The 20,421-nt window shown below is 42.0% G+C and overlaps 5 protein-coding genes across 5 annotated transcripts; 3 read left to right on the top strand and 2 right to left on the bottom strand.

The window, feature by feature from the left end:
* Positions 1–98: 98 nt before the first annotated feature.
* EAF02_001676 (uncharacterized protein) lies at positions 99–2,177 on the bottom strand. The gene is made up of 2 exons (XM_038897724.1): positions 1,531–2,177; positions 99–1,478 (listed from the first exon to the last, which is right to left on the bottom strand). Exons 1-2 carry the CDS (start codon positions 2,006–2,008, stop codon positions 157–159), a joined length of 1,800 nt encoding a protein of 599 aa, XP_038762699.1. The 5' UTR covers positions 2,009–2,177; the 3' UTR covers positions 99–156.
* An 801-nt stretch (positions 2,178–2,978) lies between these two features.
* EAF02_001675 (uncharacterized protein) lies at positions 2,979–4,211 on the bottom strand (the record flags this gene model as incomplete). The annotated part of the gene is made up of 1 exon (XM_038897723.1): positions 2,979–4,211. The coding sequence occupies one exon, from the start codon at positions 4,209–4,211 to the stop codon at positions 2,979–2,981; it is 1,233 nt and encodes a 410-aa protein (XP_038762698.1).
* Positions 4,212–4,615: 404 nt separating this feature from the next.
* EAF02_001674 (uncharacterized protein) lies at positions 4,616–7,390 on the top strand. Its single transcript, XM_038897722.1, has 4 exons — positions 4,616–4,922; positions 4,992–5,573; positions 5,627–5,761; positions 5,830–7,390. Exons 1-4 carry the CDS (start codon positions 4,866–4,868, stop codon positions 6,448–6,450), a joined length of 1,395 nt encoding a protein of 464 aa, XP_038762697.1. The 5' UTR covers positions 4,616–4,865; the 3' UTR covers positions 6,451–7,390.
* A 4,341-nt stretch (positions 7,391–11,731) lies between these two features.
* On the top strand, positions 11,732–14,390 carry EAF02_001673 (uncharacterized protein). The gene is made up of 3 exons (XM_038897721.1): positions 11,732–12,531; positions 12,584–13,783; positions 13,904–14,390. Exons 1-3 carry the CDS (start codon positions 12,226–12,228, stop codon positions 14,015–14,017), a joined length of 1,620 nt encoding a protein of 539 aa, XP_038762696.1. The 5' UTR covers positions 11,732–12,225; the 3' UTR covers positions 14,018–14,390.
* Positions 14,391–15,481: 1,091 nt separating this feature from the next.
* Positions 15,482–16,314, top strand: EAF02_001672 (uncharacterized protein; the record flags this gene model as incomplete). The annotated part of the gene is made up of 3 exons (XM_038897720.1): positions 15,482–15,609; positions 15,662–15,791; positions 15,850–16,314. The coding sequence occupies 3 exons, from the start codon at positions 15,482–15,484 to the stop codon at positions 16,312–16,314; spliced, it is 723 nt and encodes a 240-aa protein (XP_038762695.1).
* Positions 16,315–20,421: the final 4,107 nt, after the last annotated feature.

Raw genomic sequence — 20,421 nt, 5'->3', positions numbered from 1 at the left:
TACAAAGGAATGTAGCGAGCTATGCAGACTTATGAATTTAACTGGTACGTTTTAGTAACAGGTCATCACACAGACAAAGAACCAAGAGGAACACAAAGAAAGGCATATTCATTTGCAAACAATTGTTTAATCGAATAGACTAATATCACACTCTTATTAGTAATTAAAGTCTTCGTAGTTGAGGTTTTTGCCCTGAAGCCACTCAACCAAGGTGTTACGCAGGGTAGTCCCTGTACATAGGTACCATCGATTAGCAGAATCTTCGGAAACATCACACTTTTCGATTCTTCTTTCTTTCAACATAGCGCCAGATTCCCGTAATTTTCTGACGGCTGTTGATTCATTCATACCATCACAGCCTCCCATTTCACCCGTAATAAACAATGTTGCATGAGAACTAAGATTGGGATACCTTTCGAAGGTATCCAAAACCAGTCCCAGGTCAACTAAACGAACAGTCCAATAAAGTTGCAATCGTGATAAATCCAATTCGGGAACTTGAGCAATGAGTGGCGTAATCCCAACACCGCCAGCAACAAAAGAAACTTTTCCTTCAGAGCCTTGGTCGATGAAGAATTCTCCCCCAAACCCATTGAGGGGTACTTCCAGCTCTGATTTAATGTTATGGCGAAAGAGGAAATCAGTGACAATCCCAACCTTGCGAATTGTAATCTCGAATGTATCGTATGTATTTGTGGGATCTTTTGACGAAGAAACTGTAAAAGTTCGTATGTAATCGTCGTTCAAACTTTTTGGATCATCATCACGCATGTGGCTATAGCCAATATCAAGTTCATCTTTGAAATCCAAGGCGACATATTGGCCAGGTTTCCATTGGTTGATTTTATCTTCACTCGAAATTTTGAATCGAAACCTTGCTACAGTTGGTGACAAGATTTTTCGCTCAATGAGTTTAGCATGCATCTTACTGCCCGCATCTTTGATCCCGACAGCGGCTTCGGAAGCTAGAAACCGGACGGATGGGTTATAGGGTGAACGTTCACCCTCTTCGCCTCGAAAACTCAATCCATCAGTAACATATCGAATATCTTCCACGTATATTTTAACTGCAAGATTGGTATGTGCAATTAAGTTAGTAGCCTTCTCCCCAGCAAGTATTTCGGTTCTCCCAGTCAGATACACGACATCGCCAGTGTTGAAATCTGGGAACACCAGTCCTGCCTGAGGTGTAGTCGTGAGATTTCCGAGTGTTTGATAAAGGCGATTACCAGAATACTCTGGATAAACAATTATTAGTCCGTTAGTATCGTTAGCCAGGATTCGGACAAAGCCCGGTGGTCCACCTCTGTGATTCGTATCCATATCAGAATCATGATTCGAGGAAGAAATGAAGAACAGGTCAGATCGTGTTATCAAATTCACTGCTTCTATAGGAAGAGGTAATGTCGTGGAAACCAGTGTAGGCTTCGGCAATCGAGGAGTGATGTGCTTTTTGTTCAGGTACTTGGGACAATTACCTGCAACTGCGTTAGTATACAACAATAGCTGCTAGGTCAATGAGAAGCTCACCTAGACTTTGCTCTATTTTGACGACTAACGAGACTTCCGCCAGTGAATTTCCAGTAGTCTCTTTCAATGCGCCTGCAGCCATCCGACCATATAGTTTGACTCGTCTCCTGGATTCGAGATCGATCGCAAGACCACCGACCATTCTCCCCGGTAATTCTTCTCGTTTGACTTGTCCATCTGCATTCTTCCCCAGCAAGATTTCAGAAACTGGATCAAATTGGAGGTCGATTGTAGCTTTCACAGCAATGACAGACTGCGCGACCGGCCAGGCAAAACCAGCCTCTCCGCCCCATAATGTAGTCCATGGTCTGCTGGAAGAATCGAGTGTGCCGAGGGCGAGCAATGGTGATTGGGACAATAGGTTCGCAGCGAATGGTGAAAGGTATGGTGAGGTTGGATTTTCGTTCTGAGGTACTCGTAGACGTTTGTGCATTTCCTCCTCTCCAGCATGCCATTCTGTGGCTATCTGGAACGCCATTGCGATTTATTCGAAATGTCTTGTAACTGTTGTGCCTATATAGCTTTCGTTCTAATGAAGTTGTCAAAGTTAATCAAGGTGGAATAGGACGAAAAGTAAGCTCAACATATGAGGAGCAGTAAGCGTAAGTCGTCATTCTTGATGACATTCCATAAGCCGTAATTCTTGTCATGTTGCTTGTTTTGTAAGAGGAGTCGAGAACAAAGCTATGGATCCTATCAAGCGGGGCTCGCGGGGTTACTGTATGTGAGCACGTGAGGTTGTAAAGTGATTAGTAATGCGGGATTTGGGACCACTACTCCGCAGGATCGCGACGTCAGTATTTTGAATTGGCTATCTCCGATAAGGTCTCCGAAGGCCACTGCTGGATGAGTACATGCAATTTGACCTACCCAGATGTTTTCTAACCAGATGTTTGAATGTAACAGTCCAGGATGTGATGGCTTTGATCGTAGACACATTCGAGAGCTGTTCAGGTACAGTTGCTTGGTTGCCAATTCAATTGTAAATTTATCTCCTATCACTTTGTTACTTAAGCTGAGACTGCTCAATTTCCAACATATCTTGAGGGTTGAAACCATGTGTATCTGATGTACTTTGTAAAGACCCTGGACCTTTACTACGTTATTAACGTTGAGTCTGTCTATCATTTTCAATATTCAGCTTACAATCTCTTATTAGTATCCAGATCGAATTCAGTAGTATCACCATGGTCAATCATCCAATGTAAGGTTAGCATTTATCTGATAGTCTACACGAGGCTCAACATTGACTTCGGCCAGTTGCATTGCACCACGACAGTGTTCGGCTTGAATTCATTGATAAAAGTTTTGTGTTGAAAAATCCATTCTATAAAAAGGTTCAAATTAAATCCAAATAACAAGTCTACCATGACACCATTCCTTCAATCCATAAACTTTCGACTCCTAGCTCAATTCCGATCATTAAATTACTACTACAAGCAGCGATATCAAACTATGCCTCCATTTTTCTTTGCTTCTTCAAAATTTTTTGCCATCTTCTGTAGATATTCCACCCTATGGTCAATGCCGCCCGCACTGAAATGGTGTACCAAACCTTGATACGTCTTCTCCATGTTCTTCTTAGCAATTTCGAACATTTGCTCCTCATATTCCTCAATAGCCTGCTTCAAACTACCCTTTAAATCAACCTCAAAATTATCTTTCTGCTTTAGAAGAGCATGCGTAAGCAGCATGGCATCATTCAAAGCAACATTGACGCCAACCCCCGCAAATGGTGTCATCAAATGAGCTGCATCTCCGAGAAGTGTGACACCAGAACGACTTTGCCATTTGAAACCAACCGGAAGCATATACAATGATCGAACGATAAGACTATCAGTTGCTTCGGACAAAAGTCTCTTCAAGTCACCATGTACATCTCCAAAGTACTGTTCCGTCAGTCGTTTGCGGGCTTCGGTGGGATTTTCCCAGTCGATACCACAATCCTTGATCCAATTCTCGGGCTTGCGTACCCCGGCGTAGACTCGAATGCCATCATAGCCATTCCGTTGGCAGATGATACCGCGGCCTTCATCAAACATGAAGAAGCTACCTTTACCGACATAATCAGATAGCCATTGCTTGTTTTCTGAAACGTTGCGAGCGGTCAATTCCACCATGCTAATCCCAGAGTATTCGGGCAACTGCGCCGAGACAAGAGGTCGAACCTTTGACCAGGCGCCATCAGCCCCAATAACAAGATCAAATCCTTCTTCAGCGTGGTCTGCAAAGTGAAGATCAAACTGGGCTGGAGTACTCTCGCTTGGCTTGACACTAACAATCTTACTGTTCCAGCGAATGGAGTCTGGCTCAACGGAGTCCAAAAGAATGTCACGAAGTCTGGCACGATCAATCTCTGGGCGATCTCTAGCTTGACGGATAGAATCACTCTCGTCATCGTTATTATTTTCGTCCCAAGCAATAGTACCATCAGCCTTTACCAGCTTCGTGGAGTCTGCATCTGGCAAAGAGTGTTTTTGAAATTCTTCCATGAGACCGGCTTCGCGAAGAGCGCGTTGACCCATATCAGCGTGGAGGTCGATAATGCCACCTTGTGAGCGAGCATCTCGGTTGGCGTCTAGCTCGAAGATTGTGCACTTGATTCCGTTGTGTTGGAGCAGACGAGCTAAAGTTAGACCACCAGGTCCGGCACCGGCTATGGCAATTCTGGGAGCTAGCATGATGATTTCTTACTTTCTTGGATGGTTGAGAAAGCTTTGTGAGATTCTTTAAGAGTTTTGAAAGATGCAAGTTGAGATCTGATGATGATAAATATTTGTAAGATATCCGTGAGAGGTAAATTCAACTCCTTATATATAATACTTCCTCCACCGACAGCCATGTGGTTCTTCTTCAAGATTTCAACCCGAAATGGGAGGAGCAGCGAACACGCAAATTACATTATTAACTCCGTGTCTCGAAGGTCAGGATAATATTTCTCCTGAAGAGGCTTCATCTTGCGATACTGAGAGAAGATAGTCATCTTGCGGATTGGATTTCTTGGCGACGGGTAGGCGTGTACCTTGCGATAAAAATCTCCGACCCACAGATAAGACCCCTGATTTGCTGACGCGCAAGATATGACTGCTGTGAGAAACTGAGGCTGAAACTACGCTAACCTGATTAGGCAAGGCTACCTAATCAATCTAAGGTGTGTTGCGCCACAGTATGAAGCCACTTATATCGGACTCTCCGCGGATTTATGTTGACTTCAGGGCTCCATGAAGTCGATGTTCGCAGAACTTGAGAAATGATGAAGTCTTGAATCATTCTTTGCCTAATTCCGAAAACAAACTGGTGTCAAAATCACTTCGACAAATACGCAGCAAACTATCATGGTCGGTGTACCAACAAGTAACAGGTGTGATAACTGTCGGATAAGGAAGAAGAAGGTTGATACGTATTCCTACTTGAGTTGTGTTAATCTAAGTTGTAATTGAACTAACACGTGAGATACAAAGTGTGGAGAGCAGCGCCCATCTTGCGCAGAATGCATTCGTAGTGGTTGGGACTGTCCGGAATACCCACCCCGTTGGAAATTCGTGAACGAAACGCCTAGACTAAGGAAACTGTACTCTCGGCGGAGATACATCTTCGAATCCAATACTACAAGCCCAGATGTTATGAGACCAGAGAAGATCATCTTTGGGTCCATAGAATCTGGTTCGGACTTGTTTCTTTTGGAGAACTTTGAAGTAGTCTCTCCAGAAATTCCCCGATTTCATGACAATAATCCTCTGGCTACTAAATTGATGTACTGTCTGGGATGCAAAGTGAAAGAGCATCTAGTACCTCTTTGGCTGATTGGATCATTTTTTCAATACATACCTGGTCATTTGGGCTACAACATCGCTCTCGATGACGCCATAACTTGTGTTTGCAGTTTGTATTGCGATAGGTCTTCGAATGAATATACCAAATCGAAAGCCATCTACAGAAATTATGTTCGAGCCTTATCTTCATTGCAAAAGTGTTTAGTCGAAGAACGTCTCCGTTTCCAATCGGAAACATTGTGTGCTTCTCTTTTATTGCAGATGTGCGAAGTGAGTATATTTTGCCCATATATATTTGATATGAGTGACTAATGCGCAAACAGCTTGTTGTGAATGTCGATAAAGCCAAATGGATTGATCTCGCTCGTGGGACTTCACAGCTCATTCAAGCACGGGGGGTGGGTCGATACAAAGATCCATTTGATCTTGGAATGCTTGAATCTCAGCTGAGTTACATTGTACGCCATGATTATACTTGATCGATAGAAAAGTGGAGAGCGTCGTTGACAACAGATTTCACTCACAGGTCATTCAATCTGCCAGATTCAAGGAAGACTGCTATCTTCGCCAACCAGAATGGCGGGCCCTCCTTGCAACTACATCTGCATGGCCTAGCAACACAATCACCACGAATGAGCTCAAATCTCTGGAATTGCGGATCGAGCTTTGCCATCAGCTATTCGAAATACCCAGCATTCTTATGGAAGCTTCGTCGTTTCTTCAGAATTCCGGTGGACTGTTGGCAGGCTCTTATCCTATTTTCATGGATAACATTCTCGAAATTTGCTCTAAGATGAAGGCATGGCTGAGTTGCGGAGTAGAGCCTCACATTTTTCCTAATCCATGGGATAAGGCTGAAGCTACAGTTCAGTATTCGGACCCGATTGCAGGTGTTGTAGACTGCGTAGCCAATACAACACTTCTGACACTCGACAAAGTCATCTGTTCATTATACCACGGAAGCATGGCAACACACGCAGTTGACACATTCGAAGACCCGGAAGTTGTAGAGGGGTGGTATCGCCGCGCAATAAAGGCGTACGATTTCGTACAAGGCGAGTCAACTTTTGCCGCCAAACCTTTAGGAATTGGGTTGCGACAGTTTCAATCATCTAGCCCGAAGCCACTCGCCGAGATAAAATTATGAAATTCGGGCACTATTATGGGCTCTCTTAGACACATCGTGCTTCATTACATCTTGCCTGTTGAAATTCTTCAACCCCACAACACATTGCAATCCACGACGCTTTGATGGCGAGACTTGTCTTTAAATGATTGATGAGCTTAGCCATTAGGACCACGTTGCCTGAAAAGCATTAACGGCAGACATTTGTCGTCTCTGTTTGGTGCATTTCTTCGAAGGAAAGAGTATACCATTTTCTAAACCATACCACAACTCATAGGAACATATATTTACGGTTTGAGGGAGCGGGTGGTTACCGATGCAAAGTCTACTATACACGTATAAGATGCATGTCAAATGCTCGACATGACCTCTCTCTCAACACGCTTTCTGAATCGAACTTTGAGCTTCGCCGAAGTCTGGCGATGAGATACTAAGAGTATACTTCTAAATCATCAGACTGCTCGACTTGCCTAATGAGGCGTTGATGCTAGCTCGTGCATGGGTCGATACAAATTTAAGCGTCACGTGGTGAAATTCGAAACAAAATGGACTTGACTCCCTAAAGCTTACCTCGATATCATTAACAGCTTTTAGTTCGATGCTTGGGTATTGATCGAAGAAGTGATAGGCAACAAACAACATGAAGCTCCGGATAAAGCTTTTTATTGAACAACAATCGTGGTTACAAGGGAAGGGAAGATTATTGGCACTTGTTGTATTTTTATAGGGGCTGAAAAGGATCTTCTGTTTCACTCTCGTGCGATTGTCTATTTGATAGCATAAATGGGCTTGAAATACTGTAACGAAAAAGAAAGCTGTCAGATTAGATAGAAAACGGAATGCGATTCAGTCGCGAAGAAAAGAACGAATTAAACCATTGGCCCCAGACAGTAAAGTCTAGAATGGTAAAGCTGACTGTCCCATTGCCACTCCGAAAACCATGTTAGCAAAGCAATTAGCGACCCAACTTCCTTCCTTGCATCCCCACAATACAGTGACCCACAAAAAATAAGGGCCGTAGCTCAAAAATACACCAAAAATAGCTGTTTTTCAGTGTTTTTAAAGAATGTCACGGGGTTGACACTAGCTTATTCTGATCACCTGATTTCTGTCCTGTCCTGTCCCGCTATATATGTGAGAGTAAGGTAGAACTTCCGGTTCTACCTCCTAGTCTTTTGGGCTGTTTAGCTCAGCGCTAAAGCTTCTGAATACTCCCAGAAGGGGTCCCGTGACAAAGAACTATAATTCTTTATAAATTAGATATTGATATTTTAAACTTTCAAATATAATAAATATTTAATAGAATTTCAATTAAAAATGAATAAATTTTTTTAGAAATTTATTTGATCTTGATATTTTGATTTAAAATTGGAAAAATTGAAAAATTAAAAAATACAATAGATTTACTAGTAAAATTGTCACCAAATCGAAAACTTTAATTTGATCAACTTTAATTGATTATATCAAGGCGAAATAATTCATGAAAAAAACTTTATCTTTTTTTTATGAAAATTAATGTAATTTTTTACATTACAACAAAATTTCATTATAATAAGTCAAAAGACTTCCTAAATATATAAAAATAAAATGCTTGAGTAATGGCTGTTTTTGGGGTGTTTTTCTACTACAGCCCTTATTTTTTGTCTAGTACTGTATGTCTCCCCAGAAAAAGATGTGAATCACTATTCTTGTAGAATTTTCGGCACACCAAATTAAAATATGCCCCCAGCTGTGGATCAGAAGTCGGACCTGAATTTGGCCCTCCCAGAAAAAATACCATCAAAGAAAAACCCGGCGAATTCGCAATATCTCTCAATAACCTCATAAGCCCGAATAGAGTGTCATTCCACAGATACAATGTGAAACATTACAAGGGTTTTTAAAACAAAACCGTTGAATAGACCAAAGCCTGCCGCAAAAACAGCAATCCTAAGAACAGCTCAAGGGGTGAGGTGACGCGATATGCGGCGACTGAAGCAGGTGTAAGGAACAATTAGCCGATAATAAAAATGTTTGACATCAGTAACAGTATTAACAGCTCACACTAAATTTAGACGAGTCAAACAAGTTGGATTCCAAAGCAGAAGAGTTTTTTACAAACCTGCTATCCCAATCGGTCGTCTGTATGTGTCTTTAAATTGCGCTAAAGTGATTCGAAAGAAAAACATAGCATTATTTGACTCAGTCAGCTTTGATTCTGGGGGCCAACTGTCAATTTTTCATTAAAAACGGTGGACCAGACTATGACACAGTTCCATTCACACTCAAGAAGATTCACTACGCCATCTGGGGTGTCAATTGTACTCTTTCACGGAACCGACAACTCCACTCCTCAGCAAATATCCATCACCATAGAAACATAAAAACGAGAGTCGTAAGCAATGACAATATCAAGGTGGATGAGAGAGAACCCCCAAAACCATAACCACAGGTTTCTCGTTTGAACTTATATCATCTGATGATCTGAAGCCATTGCGACTTGCATGGTTTTCAAGCTGATGGAAAGAAATGCAAAAATGAACAAGATCGGGCCACAAAGCGTATAGAATCCATCACTAGAATGGCCTCTAGTCTATTCGTACCGACACGAAAATTTCATTTCGCCATAGTGATAGCATGGCGAGACCTATTGAATCTTCTATGCTATCAAAGAAAGACATCAATTGACAGACGTAGTTCCAATTGTTGTCATCTGGAATCAAACAATACCAGACGTCTTGGACTATGAGAAAGTCCGACTTTTGTCGAACAAACGACCAATATGTTCGCGAAAAACCAAACGACGCTTTCCTGAGATGTCCCAGAGCATCACTGAAGGACATCTGCCAACATTTGTACTATGGAAAATAAATTGGCAATGGTTTAGTGGACCGCGAAATTGTACCATCAAACGAGGTATCGTCGTGGATGTTCGGAAAAGAATGTTTTAAATTGCTTGAAGAGGTGATACTGCAAAGAGCAAATTTTGCCTCTTGGTTTGGAAGAACTTAACATAAGACGTAAGTTGTGTGCTTGTTCCTCGAGGTCCGATGTCCATAATTTGTCTTGTAAAAAGTCTTCAGCTGCATTCGTGTCGCTGAGTTTTATTCATGAATTGCCCAGAACATGGTCAGGTTCACTTTGCCATGTTGATCGAGCTCCAAATTGTTACACAGCTGGTGATCTTTTAGAAATGGGGGTAGCTCTCGAAGTGAAGTTGAAAACCATCAGTGGTAAAATTTAACAAAAAACAGCAAGACCGATTCTCGTGAGAAAGAAAAGCAAGTGCAGACTCTCATCTTCGAGTGCTATATCATGTTTTCAGTTGTGAGTTGATGTTCCCGAGGTCGTATCAAATGTTGAATTCTGTTGAAATGTGGACCCAGTGTCAAGTCGGTGACTAAGCAAAAAGCACTCATAGTACCTACTCAGCATCTCCTCTCTCAAGTAACAAGACAAGCAGAATGTGTCGGTTCTCTGGCGTTTACAATACTACTTTGCAGACTCGAATCTGTTCCCTTCAGTACAGAGTAAGCAAACCTTAAATTTTACATATTTGAAATTCTGACCGTCATTACAACTTCCACATATCCACGACGACAAGCTTTAACCTTAACTACTCCTTATTGCTATCAACAGTGAAGTACTCCGATGCTCGGCCTTTCTCTAGCCACTTTTAAATTAAGAAATGAAAGTTCAAACCATATTCCGCACAGTCTTTAATTCGAATACCGAAGATTCCCAGTTTCCCAGGCCTTCGCAGACTACAGAAGACTCGATGAACAAAGTTTAATCCTATACAACAATTTGACATCTGGGATACATACAGATAAGGAGGGACATCGGAACATGCATGGAGTCCGAGATATGTCGCTCCGAGTATCATTTCAGCATGTTCTATCAAATAACTCAGTTCCGGGATTGACGATGTTCATATACCCCGGTGGTCATTGAACCCTAATCGTCGAATGACGTTTTGGCCAATGACTTTGGCACTTCAACTGATTGTTCGAAGTTTAATATCTCAGGCAAGTGCCTGTTTCAAGTAGCCAAAGAGGGCTGTCAGCGATTCTGAAAGACACACATGCCATTCGCCGGCAAGCATCTCAAGTACGCTGTCATTCCTTGCATTGCTTCCATGGCAAAATAAACAAGAAGTTTTAGTTCCGAATCAGAATTTGGACGATTGCTCGAAACATAAAACGACATACAGAAGTTAGTCTGTACATGGTCCCAATGATTCTGCCATGATATGCCAATACCTGGGCGCCTTTGCAGTTTCCCAGTCGTGAAGTCATCCTCTGAAATCGTCCTTAACTCCCACACGAAAGATTGTATTTTTTCTGTCAAATTCTACCTATTCCAACAAGCTCGCTGTTATTAAATTGCGGTTTCCGTGCTCTCTAGTTCCTTCGGTATGATGTCGACCAGAGATATCGCGAAATGCATTGATTATGTCCACAAGCTCGACAATTCATAACTGCCGTGTATCATCTGTCACTCGATTTACAATCATTATGCTTTGAAGGATTCCCAACAGTACTGAAAACAAGTACGAAACAAGGGAAAGTGATTTTAATGGCCAAAGCTAAAAGCCCACAATCACACTGCCTCGTAATTGTGGTGGACATTTCGGCAAGTGTGTTTCTTCCAACTACCGATACCTTGCTTTTGTGTAGAAAAAAGTCCCGTGACACAGCACTTTTCCAATCTTCCCCACACAACTTTCTCCTCCACTTCGTCCTCCACTTCACCCAGAATCCCTCACTCACCCCATACATGCATAAATTTGACCCATGTTCGGAATCGATTACCCGTTTACATGCGATTGCATTTTCGGCAGCTCATGTTCGCATCGAGCATCGAGCTCAATCTTTGAAAGGATTCGCGGGTGCTTTACGATCAAATATATTGACTTACGAGGGAGGCGCTCTGCTTATGCCGCACATCCACGTGTACGAATGAGGGGTTCTTTCATTGCTTCACATACGATTATTTCGGTCTCGCAATCATGGTAATCGGTGCATCGATGAATGATGTATTCATCTCCTTTCTAAATTCCCTAGTGAAGAACATTCCCGTTGCTATTTGCCGATAGCGTTGAGTCCTACTCAAATGACTAAGCTGACAGCGGCCGTTAAAGAATTATCCGAGCATTGGCACAATTGCTAGTGAATGAAGTCACTCAACATCATGACTTCAAGCAATTTCGAACCACTAGCCACGAATTTCATTTATCTCTTGTTGTTTGTTCTCACATGAAACGGAAAGAATATTCGGCAATTGCATCTGAGGTTGACGTCTCTCATGGCTCGACGCCTTTAAAGTTCACTAGTCCGACTTTGGCGATACATACATTGACAAAGTCAAAAATTTTGCGTTTCTTTAATTGCCTAGGAGTATGAAAATGGTAAGCCGATTGAAACACGGCATGATATCGTGGCATATGCTTGTTCACCGTCGCTTATAATAACATCTCATACGTTGCTCCCTCCCTCGAACAATGGATGCTTAAAGATCCACGGTTTGCTTCATTTTTTCCCTTTCATATTGTCATATTATCATACTCTGCACCGAATATAGTGGACTTCCATACAGTAGTGCTACCTCCTTCCATAATCTTCGTCTTATACCTTCGACGTTGGACCCAAACCTTTAATAGCATTGAAGTGCTCCACAATATTGACTTCCTACTTCGTACTTGATATATCACTACCAAGGGTCTCTTTTGTTATATTGAACGCTCGATTGTAAGTCGAAATTTATCGCCAGAGCTTACCTTACTGTACTCTGCCTCCATACCACACTACGAACAAAATGATCACGGATACGCTTTTGGATCTGGCCATTCGGCATTGGCCTTCGATATTGATTGTTGCAATTGCCATCTATCTCGCCACAAATCGTTTCAATCGTGGTATGAACAAATATCCAGGGCCCACTCTTGCTTCCTTCACAGATTGGTGGAGGTTCTACGATGTGTATAAGCGTCGCCCGGAAGTCACCCATCAAAAACTACATGCAAAGCATGGAGATATTGTCCGCCTTGGACCCAATACCCTTTCTTTCGCAGACCCAAAAGCTTTGAAAACTATCTATGGATTGAACAAAGGTTTTGTAAAGGTATTGAGGGGTGTTGATTCACTAGTTCAGATCGTACACTAACACATCACAGTCCGCATTCTACCCGGTTCAGCAATCTGTATCCAATGGCCATGCACTCCCATCACTCTTTAGCACTACCTCTGAGCCCTTCCATGCCCAACTCCGACGTTCAGTAAATGCTGCATTTAGCATGTCATCTCTTGTACAATATGAGCCACTTGTCACTCGTACGACCGAAATCTTCCTCTCTCGTACTGCCGATCTCTTTACTTCACCCACCAGCCATTCTTCCTGCGATTTTGCAAAATGGTTGCAGTTCTACGCGTTCGATGTCATTGGCGAAATGACGTACTCAAAGCGTCATGGCTTTCTTGAAGAAAACCGAGATGTCGATGGTATAATTTCTTACCTAGGAAATCTCTTCGACTACGTTGCACCCATCGGTCAAATGCCGATTCTCGATAAACTCTTCCTCAAGAATCCTCTTTACCTCCTCGCTGCCAAATATGGTCTTGTGGATGCCACCTTTCCTGTCGCCAAATTCGCAGCACAGCGTGTGCGAGAACGATATCCAAAAACAGACGGAAATGGAATATTACCTACCGTTGACGCAGAAATCAAAACAAATAAATCACAACCAGATTTATTGTCGAAATTCATACAGGCAAAACACGACAGACCTGAATTCATGACAGATCAACTCGTTATGACGATGGCAGTTTCCATGGCATTTGCAGGATCGGAAACTACGGCGATTTCTCTTAGTGCCGTGTTCTATTATTTATTGAAGAATGAACATTGTATGCAAAAGCTAATGCGCGAAATTGATCAGAAATCCAGGGAAGGATATTTTGCGGACGGAGAAACGGGTCTAGTTAGTTGGACGGAAAGTCAAGGACTGCCCTATCTGGATGCTTGTATCAAAGAAGCTTTCCGCTTACATCCAGCAGCGGGCCTACCACTCGAGAGGGTTGTACCAGAACAAGGAATAGAGATTGCCGGGGAGTGGGTGAAGGGTGGCACCGTGGTAGGATGTAGTGCTTGGGTCATTCACCAGAGAAGAGAGATTTTCGGAGATGATGTAGAGATTTTCAAGCCAGAAAGATGGTTGATAGGAGAAGGATTGAATAGGGAATCAGAGGAGAAAAGAATTAAGGAGATGAATGGAGCGATGTTAATGTTTGGAATGGGCGCCAGGTCTTGTATTGGAAGGAATATCAGTCTTTTGGAGATTTACAAATTGGTGCCGAGTTTCTTGAGGAGGTTTGAGGTGAGTTCTTACCCACTTTTCTTCTCGTAGATCGTGGATATATGGAGAAACCAGGCGCGAAAAGAGGCGCGAAAAAGGACATGGATAGGACACCTACTGACATCATATCTCATCCTTCAGATCGCACTTGAACATCCTGAGCAAGAATGGACCTTACACAATGCCTGGTTCGTACGTCAACTAGATTTCCGAACAACGTTCCGCAATCGAGAGCTCGTGCAACCTTGCGCGTAGCCTTTTGATAATAGATTATAGGTAATTCGTACATCCACACTTTTAGCATCTGAACATAGACGTTTGAGCGATACAATATACTTTTGGGCGTTTTGTATCAATCAAGAAGTGTCAGGTACGGTACCTGCATACATGAACTATTTGGAATTCTTAATTTAAAGGTTAAATGAAATAAGAAGTCGGAACTACCGGAAATGAAAATCAGTACATCACAAGATGAAGGCGGAAGAAAGTAGGAAATTATTGAGGAAAAAGGCTTCATTTGACTTTTTGATCATTTCCAGGTTCACCGACCTACCTACCAGCATACCACAATGACCACCCGATTGCCACTAGCCAATCATCCACATCAAAACGAAAACCTTGAAGAGTGATTTCTCACCAGTATTCATCGACCCGAGACATTTGCGTGACATGCCCATGAATCCGATCAAGTAGATAGCAAACACGTGATTGCGGCACAGCTGCAGGTACCCCGCCCATCCTTCCCAGCCCATTTGTCAAGATGATATTGGCGTAAGCCCAACCTCGTCTTACATTTCGTGTGTGCAACGTCGTATTTTTGTTGGTGTGATAGACACGGTGTGGTGGTGTACTGGGGATTGCGAGAGGGCGTGGTTATGATGGATTGGTTATGTGATGTGCTGTTGTTGGAGATGGAGATGGAGATGGAGATGGAGATGGGAATATTTACCTGGTAGTTTTATTCATAGCTACCTAGGTAGGTAGGTGCCTGCAGGTGCCCAGGTGCGTCTAAGTAGAAGGTGGGAGGGCGTCTTTTTCGTGGCTGTGCATGTGACTTGTAGGTACTAGGTAGTTTTTCTTTTGGATTCAAAAATAGAAATTCTTTGCTGGCTGATGTAAGGTTATCCAGGCTTTAGGTATGTCGTTCATGCATATGAGTAGGTATCCAGAAGAATCAATATTTACTGCGGAAAAATCCAGGCGCAGTATCAAAACATTATCGAAAACTTACTTACCTAGGTGGATTAATAACTTTGGAAACAATCTCGAGCCAATCGATCTAAAAATGCTTGTGATTTGAGTGGCTCGGCGGCACGGTACCTGAATGTATGGGGAATTAAGCATTCAGATTAGACAGGGATTAACCTTACTTGCGGGCGAAGTCACGCACCACCGGGTTGGGTGCGAGTGAATGGAGATGTAATTTCCAAGGTTGTTTGGGAAACAACTGTTTGTAGGTAAGGCTGAGTACGGAAATCCATTATTCCGGGACTTCTGAGAAGCTGCATGTGGTGGAGGGAAAGAAAAACTTTTATATAAAGTTTGTGGGATTCCTCAATTGGAGATTCTGGTTTTCTCTCACAACATCCACTTCTTTGATATCTATCTTCTCTTTCCTACTACCACTTCAATCACTAGTTTCTTTTCAAACTTTGAAATATCAGAACGATATCTTTCTTCAGTTTCTCGTCAATAATTCAATCAACTCAAATCGCAAAAATGCAGAAATCTTTAATCGCCCTTTTCGCTCTTGTCTCCTCTGCTATGGCAATTGAGAGATCCGTCGTCGTTGGTGGCAGTGGACTTACTTTTGTTCCCAATGCCTTGACTATTCAAGTGGGTGATACGTAGGTTGTCCTGTCCACACATTCTCTATCAAATTTACTAATCTTGTAATAGTGTCAAGTTCCAATTCCTTGGCACCCACAGCGTCGCACAGAGCTCTTACGATAGCCCATGTGTTCCTTCCGATCATGCTCCCATATTCTCTGGTGTTATCTCTGGCCCAGATCCATCTTCCTCTGATCCTGTACGTATTCTTCTTCCTATCTCACAAATCAATGCTCATCATACTTTTCTCCTCCCAGGCTCCTACCTTCATCATGGACACCCATGTCAACGGTACCTTGTGGCTCTACTGCTCCGTTTCCGAGCACTGCCAAAAGGGCATGTCTATGCAAATCGTCGTAGGCAACAACCCCGACGCCTCCCAAACCCTCGATGACTACCAAGCCGCCGCCGCCAAGGTCGCCAAAGCCATCGCACCAGATACTATTGAAGGTGGAACCGTCGGTCCGCAATCTGGCCCAACTACCAATACCGATGGAAGTTCTGCTGCTTCTGCTTCATCTACCGGTACTGTCACTGCTGTCTCTGGCAATTTCACTGCAACCACCACCGCTTTGTCGACCACATTCACTAGCAAAGCTTCCACAGTCACTGCGACCAAATCTGGAGGAAGCGCTTCCGCTTCTGCAACCGGTGCTGCTAGCAAACAAGCTGTTGCGCTTGGTTTTGCAGGTATCGCTGGTGGTTTAGCTTTGATGATTTAAACAGTGATCAACATTAGAGATCCTTGATATGTTCATCGAAGATTCAACAATCTCTTGGGGGAGTTTAGAATGGTTCAAAAGTTCGTTCATTCATCGATAGAGATGAGATGTAATATGATGATGAATTGCATGGTGGATGCATAGTTGAATGATACATGGTAATGGAAGTTTTCGGGCGTTGATGGGACATATATTGCATTAGATTGCATTGGAAGATAATAAGTAGTGGAGATGAAGTTAATGCGAAGTAAATTCTTAATGATTTATAATATTGACGCTTGAGATGATTGTGAAGATTTTTCTTGATTTTGTGAGATTATATGCGATGGAGATACTGCCAGCTTCATCCTGATCTTGTTACTTGCTAGATCAAATTAATATGTATATATTATACATTCACATTTAATTATTCTGAAAGGTTTTCATAAGGATATTTAGATATTGCTTTGAAATTGAATAGAGAATTAACTCAAAGTTTTTCTTTGAATGATATAATTTAAAGAATTTTAGATATGATGTATGAATATTGAAGATTGAAGATCTTGAGCGGAGGGGATATTGAGTTTGTGTTGTTTACCTACCTAATATGTAGATTGGATGGTTTTGTGAGGGTGGATGGATGGGATGAATGGGATGAAATAGTTCGTATGAGTTCATGTTCTTTGATATATAGTTTAGAATAATAGGATTTCTATTGATTTTCTTTCTTGAAATTGAGATGTTGTATCTCTATCTCTTTTTTATTCTTTATTGGTAAAATAAAGATATCGCCTATCAGATGAGGGAGTACTCATATGCTTATTATTATGTCTGATCGGAAACGTCGAGCTACCTACCGTGAGGATGCTTGAAGATGAGATGCTTAAGGTTATGGCTGAAAGATAGAATGGATGTTTCTGTGCTGGGGATAAGTTTGATGGGCTTGTTCTTGTGCTTTGGGGCTTGGTTATTGATTATATAGTAGCGATCCCGTCACTCTTGATTATCATTCTTCCTCTTTCATAAATTTTTCAATACTACAGTACCTACCCCCAAGTATACACCACACAAAACGCTCTCCATAAGACCAAAGTGAATTTATCTCATCCTCCACTCATCACCACCCTCCCCATCCCCACCCCAAATCACAATTAAAAAATAACACGAAAAAAAGTCAAAAAAATAAAAATACAAAAGAAATACACTTGGAACTCTCTGCGACAGCTATTATCTCCGATACGAACGAGGACGCCTCGATGCAGAGGTATTAGCCACTTCGCCACCCACCGTGGATTTTGTTGTGAGGGGTGCTGTGTTGGAGATTCTATATTGTATATTGTGGGGCATTTGAGGGGATTCACTGTGTGATGTTGTTGAGTTTTTGTTTTGAGGGATGGGGGATGGGGAAGGGGGAAGTACGATTGGTTGGTTTGGAATACTAGGTAGTGTACGAAGCAAAGGGCTCTGATTATATGGGGCTTTGATGGTATCAATTAGGGTTGACTCTTCCGCTCTTTAGAATTATATTGAAAACCTTGGAAGTACTAGGTAGCTTCGTTTAATTTTACATCATGACTTTATATAACGAGGAAGAATTTTTTTCCTGCTAGGTGAATTTGCAAGTAGCATCTGGTATAAATATGCAACAGAAGAAAGTTGGAATTTCTAGAGAGGAAATATCTTGAAGCTTTTTAAAGCGTTACGTTACCAAATTGGTGATATTGCGGATAGCTAATGAATGAGTCTTCGAAGATAGCTAGAACAGCGGCCGCTGGTTGGAAAAGAAAAAGTGAGAGTTATGAGAATCAAGAGACTCAGGATACAATTTATAGAATTTTCAAGATGAGGCTTACAGTATGCTACTTACAGACGCGCAACATAATATCCTGAAGGTTTATATAGTAAGTGAGTTCAGATTGGTCTTAGTCGCTAGTACTAATATGATAGCCCGGTCTGAAATCTGAGCTAATAATATGATCTTAATCAGATGTCTGTTAGGGTTGTCAGGATGGGGCCTTTAATTTGGATCTTTCAGATATGGATGCAACAGAAAAGTTGAAAAGCCAGATTAGGACACGGCTTTACGTGAGCCATTATCATATAAAGATAGCGGAAGATTACTTTCTAGGCTACGAACCTAACGTTAGAAATTGCCCCTCGCCTAGTAGAGAGAATGTATTTTGGAACAGAGCGAAATGATTCAGAGCATCGATGCGAATAAAGAAGATGTGGTGGATAATGTTTAAGGGACTCAAAGAGAATTACTGGAATATTATCATATGCTGGTAATCTGCGTTATGGACTATGGGGTTGTTCGGCTCGTTCGTATGGACTTTATGAGTATGTTCACTAATATATTGAAGCTCATACTGGTGAGTCTCCTACAACTCATCCAACGTGTAGATTGTGGTGCAGGTTTGGAATATAAATTCTTTGCACAAGAGAGTTCGACGTCGGTTGAGTGGATGGTCAGATCCTTGTTTGAAAAGGGTCGGTAAACATGGGTCTCTACTCGTCTATATCGATCGGCTTTCTAAGTCTATAAGATACCCTGGTAATGATTTATATCAAGGAGCGGGATTTTTTTTCCGTTATACGCAGATATGCAAGAAAGTATCTAAACTTAGATCGCGTTTGACGCGGACACTTCCTGGGAGTTACACCTAGCAATGAAAGAGAAAAATCACACAAATCCATCATGAAGATATCTAGCGATGATGTTTACCATGACATCTTTTTAATCCGCTAAGATGCCCAAGCGAGCTTTCCACAGAAGCTGAGGAAAAGGCTATAGCGAGAAATTAAGACATGAGGGAAGGACTTTGCTTGGCTCGCTGATACAGGGTAAGTTCCAGCTCATATGCGGCTCACTTGCCAAAAATAGTTTTCAAGGGTGATTTGTGGAACCTCGGGGACGTTATACTTATTTAGATCATAGCATAAAAGCGATTGAGCGTTTGCAGGAACTTTTTCTGGTAGAATTCGATTATCTGACATGAAAAAAGCTGGGATAGTATGCGATGAAAAGAGCCAAAAAAGGAATGAATTGTACGAAAGAAATTGTGAGAAACTCCAGAAGCAATCTCTACTCAAAGGAAGAAAGAATCACAGTATTTTCAAAGTCATTCTTCTTGATCAAAAGCAGAAAGGTGCGTGGCAATGAAAAAAATCGGGCGTTTCTTACTCATCATGATGATATCAATATTCTAGAACATCACCTGCCTTCAAGCGCTACCCTTTGAGTGCCGAATTGACACGAATGTTCTCCATAGAAGGGTTTTGATGTAATCATCCTAGACCACAATGGCCATGCGGAAGAGTCGAGCCTACAGGACAGCTTTGAGCTTGTATTCCGCAATAGATGATACAGAGAGGGCCCGGCGATTTGGTCGTCGAATGATACGTTGTCCCTCGGATAAGCTAGCCTATAATAGTTAGATCTCACTAAAAGTATTAGTCTCGAGCTAGCACAGACACAGAGTAGTTACTGGCGGCTCAAGACTACTCCTCACATATACAACAACACTCTAAGAATTCTTCGAATGTTGATAAAATTGATATCAAAATCAGAAAATAGCAACCCTCCTCGAATGGCATTGATTGAATGGCTTGGTTGATGATTATGATGCGAGACCTTTTTTAATGCACTTCGCTATCACACTTACATTCAGACTTCTACTACAAATAAATTCATGATTCTACCTCTTTCGGACCCGCATACTTCGTGTAATCTGGTGAGATGGACATCGCTTTGCTAACCTTGCCGCAGCGCAACCTCTTCATGATGGTGGAATGTGTATTTGATGCTCGCAAAAGCATCTACACTGCATAGGCCCCAATTCATGATTTGTGAAGGAGATGCGATGAACCAATAATTTCCCCATAAAAGTATGAATAGATCTATGAAACACTCAAAGGCTCTGTTTATCGAAACCAACGGTATCGAAAACTTGACGGATATACGTTACATCACTGATTCCAAGTTTATCATCCCTGTAATTTCTATATCTGATACACAATTATGTCTCATTTTAGTACCGCTCATGCTTTGTGGCCCTGGGAAGGATCGATGTGGTTTTCACAATCAGCTAGTGCTGACTTCCATCTACGTAGGTCTTTTCATCTGGA

This window comes from Botrytis sinoallii (assembly GCF_014898435.1).
Source record: "Botrytis sinoallii strain Bc 23 chromosome Unknown BSIN_002, whole genome shotgun sequence".
Lineage (NCBI taxonomy): Eukaryota > Fungi > Ascomycota > Leotiomycetes > Helotiales > Sclerotiniaceae > Botrytis > Botrytis sinoallii.
This window is presented reverse-complemented; position numbering and strand designations above follow the sequence as displayed.

Coding starts and splice junctions, on each gene's coding strand:
- EAF02_001676 (XM_038897724.1), bottom strand. CDS start 2,008: ATGGCGTTCCAGATAGCCACAGAATGGCATGCTGGAGAGGAGGAAATG. Junction 1,479..1,530: donor CAAAATAGAGCAAAGTCTAG/GTGAGCTTCTCA, acceptor ACGCAGTTGCAG/GTAATTGTCCCAAGTACCTG.
- EAF02_001674 (XM_038897722.1), top strand. CDS start 4,866: ATGGTCGGTGTACCAACAAGTAACAGGTGTGATAACTGTCGGATAAGG. Junction 4,923..4,991: donor GTCGGATAAGGAAGAAGAAG/GTTGATACGTAT, acceptor TGAGATACAAAG/TGTGGAGAGCAGCGCCCATC. Junction 5,574..5,626: donor TTTTATTGCAGATGTGCGAA/GTGAGTATATTT, acceptor ATGCGCAAACAG/CTTGTTGTGAATGTCGATAA.
- EAF02_001673 (XM_038897721.1), top strand. CDS start 12,226: ATGATCACGGATACGCTTTTGGATCTGGCCATTCGGCATTGGCCTTCG. Junction 12,532..12,583: donor TGAACAAAGGTTTTGTAAAG/GTATTGAGGGGT, acceptor AACACATCACAG/TCCGCATTCTACCCGGTTCA. Junction 13,784..13,903: donor GTTTCTTGAGGAGGTTTGAG/GTGAGTTCTTAC, acceptor CTCATCCTTCAG/ATCGCACTTGAACATCCTGA.